The 9,632-nt window shown below is 31.4% G+C and overlaps 1 protein-coding gene across 1 annotated transcript; it reads right to left on the bottom strand.

The window, feature by feature from the left end:
- Positions 1-2,835: 2,835 nt before the first annotated feature.
- On the bottom strand, positions 2,836-7,299 carry LOC124357264. Its single transcript, XM_046808837.1, has 3 exons — positions 7,143-7,299; positions 4,377-4,562; positions 2,836-3,477 (listed from the first exon to the last, which is right to left on the bottom strand). The coding sequence occupies exons 1-3, from the start codon at positions 7,219-7,221 to the stop codon at positions 3,380-3,382; spliced, it is 363 nt and encodes a 120-aa protein (XP_046664793.1). The 5' UTR covers positions 7,222-7,299; the 3' UTR covers positions 2,836-3,379.
- Positions 7,300-9,632: the final 2,333 nt, after the last annotated feature.

Here is a 9,632-nt window from a genome sequence, read left to right as displayed (position 1 = left end):
CTACAGAAGGGTACGTGTCTCAACTTGCTTACTACTCACCCATCTTCTATGTTGTGGCTGTATGTCACCTCCGAGCCGTCTCTGTGTCTGCGTGCCGGACGTACTGTATTCATTGTGCCCAACATTTTAGGTAATACCAAAGTCGATTGCATTATTGTAAATGTGCATCTTCAAAGATTGGTGATGAATTCTCTGCTATGAAATGATCGGATGTTCGCTCCCTTCCTTCGGATATTTAGAGCCTACAAGTCAATGTTGCAGCGTCACTGACCAAAGTTAGCTTAACTTCTCGAAGCCTGTTACGGGAAGAATGTTCCCATAGTCTCTAGAAATACTCACTCTGTAAAGATGTTCCCACAGTTATTAATTAGCTGTTGCGTTAATATGTTTACCTGTGTGCCCACCAAAAATAGATGAGTTTTGAATCATTGGTTTGTAGATTCATATTTAATAAAAATTCAGGCATGTATTTAAATTTTAAAAGGATTAAATTTCCAAAGATTTATCATTTGTCTTAGAAACAGAAGGTTGTGTCGTTCGCTGAATCATTTGGCCAGATAATAAACATAGTTTAAAGTAATTTACTTACAGTAAAATACCGCAGGGATAAAAATTGATGCCTTCGTGATACTATATGAGAGTGCATTTTGATGAAACACCTTTAAATAAAGTTGTTGATGACGGTTCCTGAAGTACGACTGAAATCCCAAGAATGGTATTTCCGTATGCCAAATTCATGTAATATGGAAATAAGGGTCTGGTGATTTATGCAGTCAAACTGCATGTTGCAAAAACGCGCTAAGCGTAGGAATTCGCTTGCCAAGCCCTTCCACAACAATGTTAAGCACTTGGTTGACTGCACCAGTTCCTGATATTCCTTTTCGGAAACTAAACTGTTTGTTCAGAGAATTCTATGTCCATCCAGAAAATAAAGTAACTTGGATCCAAGTTTAAATCTTGTAAAAGGGATTATGATAACGTATATTTAAACTTCCTCCTGTAATAGTTATTTGAATACATACTCAAAGTTATTAAGGAACTGATTGTATTATCGCTGGCACAGCTGTGCCACATATCTTTATAATTTTGTGTTTTTAATATCCAGATAAACGAAACCATTAAAATTCACTTACTTAAGGAAATACATCTTCTCTGTTTACAAACTTCTTGAATAAATTTCTGAAACTTTTCCGTAACATCTGCGTCCCACATTATTCACACCTGCATAGTTTAAACGCGAGAAAAGGTTTTTACGCAGTAGACATCGTAAACATGCGATATATTCCTTTTTTAAATAAAGTTATATAAAGCATTTTATAGAGTTTAAATAAAGCATTGTGTAATAATCTTTTACATGTTTTTTATTTATATTCGGAATGAGAGAGGTATGATAGTAAAATAATTGAAATTAAAAAATTAGGTGTTTAGTGTTGAATTTAAAAATCGAATAATTCATTAAAATCTCTACCTAAAACTTAGGTTAACAGTTGAGATTTTGGATTGTAATATTCAAGTACATGTTAAGTTATCTAATGAAGACAGACTTCATTGGGTTATAATTTACAATTACTTACTCCTTAATAACATTTTTGCGTGTGGAATTAAATAATAGTGAAATATCGTTTCAGAATAATAAAATATATTCTGACTTAAACTTAACTTAAACTTAAGTTTAGTTAGACTTAACTTAAACAGGGTGTTCAGAAATAAAAATTCCCATTTGATTTTCAGATCAAAATAAGTGAGAAATTATTGTGAGGAATTAAGTGTCAAACAAGTATAGTCTGGCGTTTCTTGGTTTATCGCATTTCTGTCTGTTTGTTTGTTTATGAAAACGACTCAGACACCAAAATTGTAGTATGATCTAGGTGAAGAGGTTTTCTCATTGTCTCATCAGAGGGCACGTCTGAGTGCTCTACGATGTTTTACTTACGATCTCAAAGCAGGAAGGAGCAACCGATGCAGTCTGCGTGTTTTTTTATATTTAAACGATGTAAAGAGTTTATTTTGAGCCTCTTCGTCGCCAAAGATTTTGGACTGGAGCTAAATTCAACATTAACACTAATGTAGTTAGTAACTTTCCCTAACTACTGATTAATAATCAGATGATTGCTGAAGTTAAGTTCTGATATTATGATCACATTTTTGCCATTATGAACTCTTGCTATAACATTTGTTTGTAGTAAATATGTATCGTTTTAATTAGTTTATATTTAAATTACGTTTTAATTGTTTATAGAGATGAAATAAAACTTTAAAATATACAATTTCATTATTGCACTTTGTCCCAGTTTATACAAGTTTATTTCCAAAATAAAATCAATAGCAATCAATGGTTTAGAAACTGAATGTAGCAATCTGCTAAGAATTTAAGTAATAAAAGTTTTAACACAATTTATTTTACGTATTAAATGGAGTAAATACACTGATTGAATGTAAGAAAATAATAACACTAAATGAAGTAAACCAATTAATAGTATGACTTAGAAGTGGTATTTGATTACAAAAAGTAAACAACGACGAAACAACATTAAAGAAACAAACAGCGTGTTATAAATCTAAACAAATTTTGCAGCGAGTGTTCAGAATAATAGCAATTTTGTTCATTTCAATACACCAATCAGCTGATTGTAAAAATCAACACTCGCTAAATAACTTTCTATAGGAAACTTTTTACGCTTCCTTGTTTGTTTGTTGAGTATCTTACACGTTGTTTTAACAGATTTTAAAGTGGGCTTACGAAGATCTAAATTGAGAACATAACTCTGAATTTAAAGATAATGCGATAGCGTACAAAAAATATTCTCTTGCAAAAATAAAAACAAAAAAACCAAATATTGGTAAACTCTTTATGAATTTTCGTACGTCTTTAGCTTACTTCTTCAGATGTAACTATAAATAGTGTATAAATATTTACAAAATTTATTAATTAAACTAATTAAATATATACAAGCCCTCTTACATATAACTAATTTAATTAATTAATTATCAATGTGTGTGTGTGTGTGTGTGTGTGTGTGTGTGTGTGTGTGTGTGTGTGTGTGTGTGTGATTATTTATGCTCTACCTGTACTTAGTATTGTCAGTGTATTAAAATTTAATATTTGCAACTTTTAGTTTAATCTTAATATGAATGGAGTATGAATCTGTTTCAATGCAGGAAGAGAGGTTCATTTCTCTAATATATTTAAATACAGTAAAAATATTTTAATAATTTAAAACTTAAAATAAAAAGAATACTTTACCATATACTATAATTTAACTGCAGTACAATTTAATTTTATATTTAAACACACATTACAGATAAAATAAATTTCATAAGATAATCTGATCTGTTATATTAACTGAACACAGTGTAACATTGCATTGCAACATTAGAATTAAACTATGGAATTTGTAAGGGTTAGAATTTTCGGTAAATAATCTCTTGTAGCATTTAGTAACCCCTCACAGGTCGAGTCTTGGACAATCTTGTAATCTGGAAAACAAGGAACAACATTAAAATGTAAAAGCTAAAATTTGAAGGAATAAACCAGCGCAGTCAGCTGCCGACCATTATGAATGAAATCACAAAGAAATTCACCAGATTCAAGGTGTAATTCTTTATGGAAAAAACCCATAGATAGGACAGTGGATCTGTTTTGCACTAATGAGACATCCGATTTTGATTAAAAATATATATAGTTCTTAGACTGAACTGAAGAAAGTACGATATGTAGCGAACAGAGATTTGAAGGCTTGAAAATACAGTGTACTGTATCAGGTATAAATGTATTCATACCAGAAGTAATAACGACATTGATACTGGAGGGCCCCGTCTGTACGGCGTGCTAGGTAGCCAAAAAAGGACGCATGTGGTTCATTTTTAGAAATTAAAATAATCATAAATATTATTAGCACATTGAGATGGCTCAAAAAGGTCTTTGTGTTTAGATGTGTATCCAACAATACCTTGAATCAGCACCAATGTTTGCGTATGAAAGATTAATGCACATTAGCAAGTATTGAAATGAAGTGATGAGTAATGAAGTGTAGTTATCGTGGCAGGAAGTAAAATGTTGGTAACATTAATATAATAGATTTGAATTATAAGTGCTCACCCTAGAGCAAAACTATAAAAGACAGTCGCAGTTTTGCTTAATGTTTTATTCTATTACTGTAAACTATGGAAATATATCTATTTGATACACGTATATTTTTGTTTAAAAATCAATATAGGGCTTGAAATTAATTGAAAACAAAAACTGGTGGCCTTCTCGACTTTACTTAGAAAGCTGTTCAATACATAAATATGTATATACTATTAGGTTTATGTATTATTTTGTTTGACCGTGTGTGTAAAATTATCAGGAGCTAGGAAGAACACTATATACGTACCTGTTTTGCGACAAAGATTATGTTGCATTAACAAACAATTGTTGTCTGCTAAGATATACCCCAGCCTAGGGTCGAGCCCACATACGTGGTTGTGGAATAGAGGACAGACACTGGAGCAAACCTTGACGGTCTCTAGCCAATTGTTGTACCAGGACTTCAGGCCTGCCTCACAGTCCATTCTGTAAACTGAGGGCATAGATTATACACAAGTAAACAAGCATGTGATCGTGCATGGCGAGATATTGTTATTAACTGAAATATCGGCATAGACATGGTTAAAATACGATGGTAAGTGATGGTATTCGCTAACGGTCAGGTAATGAAAGTTTCTGAACCGTTTAATGGAAGTAAATTCTTCTAACCTATCCACACATGTTATTAGTGGACCTTAATAACTGGTTTCCTTTCTAAACAAAGTTGTACTGAAGGACCGCTTCTTCTTTGAGCATAGTACGCTTACGATTATGTTGAGGACTAACAATTTTCGTTATGTTACAGAACAACAAGTATTGAATATAACCGTAGGAAATATTTAGCACAGTAATATTAATGAACTAAAAAAATGACGGAAACACTGTACTGCATGAGAGGTAATCTCTGATATAAAGAAAATGACGAGGAACAGAATATCTAAATCCCGTCTTTCTCTTGATGTATATATTCTTGTTCTTACATAAACAAACTGAAAATTGACATCCACTAAACGGTACAAGATGTTCGTTAAACTGAGATATACTTTATGTACTTATCCCACAATCCGGTACATAATCTTACCTGTTACGCGTACCATGAAATTCTAGATACAAGATGTAGTTTTTCACTCATTTGGAATGACCGGAAATAGAGACTTTCACAATCTCTGAAGTTAAAAGGAATGGAGGTGGTAAAGTCAAAGAGGGAATTCTGATGGTATGGAAAGTCTCTAAACTGCATATGTTTGGGCAGCAATTGCCATATCTGAAGGTAGAACAAAATAAACTGATAGAAAGGAGTATCGAAGGACACAACAGAATGTATAGAACATTACCGAACTGACTGTACCATTGAAAAATTATAATCAATAGCTCAAAATATTTAATTTTTCATTCTTATAAATTTAACTTATAAGACCTTTTTACTCCAAAATAAAAGCAGTTCTTACTTGGACCATGGAGAACCTATGTACCAAGTTTCAGGTTTTTGGAGCTTTCTGAAGAGTTATCGCTTAGAAGGACAGACTGACAGACAGGCAGACAACGACACGATTTTAAGAAGGTCCGTGTTGGTCTTTAATAAAGCTGTAAAGTGAATATCTTTAATATTCACACAGAAAAGTAGCCAGACAATCAGCCAATCCAAGTGAAACTGGAAACTTTACTTATATTTTAAGTAATGGATTTAAGTAACAGTTATTATGTTGGTCTTAACTATTAGCGAAGCTTTAGTAATAATTCAGTAATTATTATTCGAAGTGCATTACTCAATATTTTAAAACGAACAGAATTAAAAATATTTTTTACTATAACCTCAAATTTGCATAGTTGTACTCAAATTGAAAATTAAATTGTTGCTCTTTACCGAATTTATAATAATAGTTTTCGTTTTAATCCAAAACCAGTATGTATAAGATACGTAATTATTTGCAATCATCAAGATCAAAGACAGGAACATGTCATAATTACCCATAGGAGTAATACAGAAGGCCATTCAGTAAGGAACGTAGGATAGAATTCCGAGACCACTTTCTTCTAGATAAAGTTGCTGCTGTAAGAAACACAAGCACATTTAATGTGCAGAGCTAACGGCTCACGACCGTTTAACCATGTCGTCCATTACAGGAGCTCAGCGTTAGTGAAGAAAACCCAAAGTTTCTGTGAGCCTCTGTTAGGATGAGTCTTAGATAATTATGAAATTTGACATGAGATCTACTTAGTGCAATACAAATAGATATTGTATGAGCTATTTTACTCTCGCAGAAATGTGATTGAATATTAACTACTGCAAGCACATTTTGAAAGTAAGTTAAGTAGTAATACTGTATTAAGGGGATTACAAAACTAAAACGAAATTATTTTAAGTTGTCAATAATACAATACTTTATAAATATTGTATTTATGCTAAGTAAAATATTGTTTAAATATTTTAAACTTATAGACTTCAGAAAGCTACTGTCTAATATTTTTATTTGATTTTATTCTTAAAAGTTTTTTGCACAGACTGGTTGGAATAATTAATGCTATTGATTGTTTAACTTTAATTTTCAATGATCGAAGGATTATGAAAGTAAGTAGGATTTTTAAACTTTTTCATCATGTCATGTGTAACATTACTTTCCGAGATCTGCATTCTGATTTCTGACTAGGATATATAAAACTGACTTAACATATAAATACAATTTAGGTATAAACAATTAGTTGTGAATGGTTCGTCATTGCGTATGCTGTATTCTTTAGTTAAGTATATGCGTGTTGTGCTTTCTAATTCATGCATGTAACAAAGGTTTAGTATGATTTGTTTATACGAGTAAACTTGTTAGATTAATTTTGTATTATTGAAATCTGAGAATTAAGAGGATTAAATTTACGCATATGGGTCAACTTATGACATTAAATAATCCTTAAAATCGAAATGTAAGCTAAATATAGATTTTATAATAGTTCAACCCAAGATCCATCTATGTACCAAGTTTTAAAATTTTCGAATACTGTGAAGTTCTTTATAAATAAATACACATTATATACAAATATCTTTTAAACAACTAATTTCTAGATATAGAACTAAACGTACCTGATAGAAAGACTAGCAATATTGTAGGGCGCATGTTTGTATGTGACAAACGTTCCTCTCTGCCGTTTCCCAATCGCATCACATAACTTTAATCAATGCAACAAGCACTATCTGATAATTCATATAACAGCACATAGCAATCCATATAAATTGACGATTATTGCAGTACTTCATAGTTTTTTTAGTCACGAAATGATTGCTTTTTACATTAGAAATTATTTACATTTATAATGGTTTAATTGTAAGTAAATGTACACAAGAGCACTATTATATTACATGCAGTTTATAGTTTCGTTGCTTTGCGTAAAATGACCAGAGGAAATAAATATTATTCACAATAAAATTATTATTATACTAAACATATCTAATACATTGACATACTTCATAACTAAATCTACTGTCCTAACTCTAAATTTCCCTCGTGTCTTGCTTCACTGTTCCCACTTATAAGTTAAGTAACATGAGATTTCATTAGTTCAATATACCATGGTTCTTTTGAATTTAATGGTCATCCCATTTTGTGTGTCATTGCGCAAATATTTGAATGAAAAACATTTTTGTTCATTACTTTCAAACTTTACCCATATGTAGCTCCCAATCTCTCACAGCTGATATACTCTAGAATGTCTCTGCCTCTAGATATTTTCTACCTCTGGGTGCAAAATCTGTAAATGCTCCTGGGTGTTTGTAGACAGTTCCTATAAGCACTCTGGCTCTGGGAGTTCCCAGCTCTCTAGATGCATGTACGAGCATACACTTCCATCCATCTACAAGATTTTCAGGGTAGTTGTGTAGAAAAAGTTTTGATCTTGGAACACCTCTTGGGCCCTCTTGGCTTTATATGCTTTGGCATCAGTTAGTTTTTGTAGAATATCTTCGATTGAATCCCATGCATTATCGAGCAGCTGTTCTCTGTGGACAAATCGTACTCTACAGCTGCATCCGTTTGGTACAGCAGAGCTCAGTAATAGTTTGTTAACTAAAATCTGTACAACATTGTATACCAATTGTGCCACATTCTATCTATTCATGAGATGCCCATGGTAGATGTTGACTCTTAGTCAATATTTATTACATACTACGTTCTTGCTAGTTTTAGCTTAAATCTCTTCATCTATAATACGTGTTGGATACTTCATGGATAATCGTGTACAAACCGGGTGTGCACCTGATATCCACCTCCTTGACTCAAAAGGACACTATAAATAACCTGGGATACCATTAACTGTGCGTTAGCGAATTCTATCACTTGAGAGGAAAAGTTTCATTTTTGTTTCGTCTGCCTGTACGATATCTCGGAAACTATTTGAAATAAAAACTGTATATATATATATATATATATATATATAAATAAATATATATAAATTATATATTATAATTGTATATAATTTATATAATATAATATATATAATAATAATAAAAATATAATAATAATAATATAAATAATAAAATATATAATATAATTTATATTTATATATAAACAAATTATATATAAATATAAATATATATATGTATATATATATGTATTTATATATATGTATATAGCTTTATAAACCTACATAAAACATATAAAATTTACATTAACTTGTGTTAATTTCGTGTCTTTCCTGTGTTATTTTTTATTATACCTTTTTGAAAACGGCAAATACCGAAATATCAAAGGAAATTTATACCGAGAAGTCTAATAATTGTTATGATTGAGAATTGAGCAATTTTTAATTGATACATCCGAAGTGGTTTTATGTATATATATATATATATATATATATATATATATATATATATATATGTATATGTAAAGCTACAAAAATACTGCCCGATAATAATCTTAAAAATACCTAAACTCTGCCCAACCCACGAGAATAAAGAGAGTAATAAACACGAATCAACACATATCTACCGCTTAAAAACATGATACGCGAATCAAAGCTGGATGAGACTGATTGGAAAATCTCGCATCATGGCGGTCCAGCCTAACGACTGGTAGAATACCTGGGACAAAAACAGAACATCGTGGGTTGTAGGAAGGGGGGGGGGGAGGAATGTAAGCTACCTCTAGCATGTTATATGGTTTGCTTATTGCACTGTAATGATGTTGAAGTTTCGTTACCTGTATCCCTTCAAATTGAATAATCGTGAATTTTAAATAAAGATCAATAGGTAGATAAAAATTAATAACAAATCTGTTTTAACATGAATGCATTAAATATATATTTCAAACAATTTTATGAGCAATTACTCAGCAAATGTAACACACTAACACATAACATTGCACAGCTTATTGACAGTCGCCTAACTGCCCCAGTGTCAGCTGTAGGCAATGCTGCAGGAAATGATTATATCTTATCGTTATTAGCCTTAGCAATATCAGTGCATTCATCGTATCGCAATGCGAATCGCTTTATTTCTCGTTATATTTTCAAGTAAGTTGTATCTTATTTCAACTTATTTTTTATGCTAGATAAATTTAGTGTCGACTGTTTTTTTTTG

The sequence above is a fragment of the Homalodisca vitripennis genome, chromosome 3, assembly GCF_021130785.1.
Source record: "Homalodisca vitripennis isolate AUS2020 chromosome 3, UT_GWSS_2.1, whole genome shotgun sequence".
Classification (NCBI taxonomy): domain Eukaryota; kingdom Metazoa; phylum Arthropoda; class Insecta; order Hemiptera; family Cicadellidae; genus Homalodisca; species Homalodisca vitripennis.
Note: the sequence above shows the minus strand (reverse complement) of the source record. Positions and strands in the feature narration are given on the sequence as shown.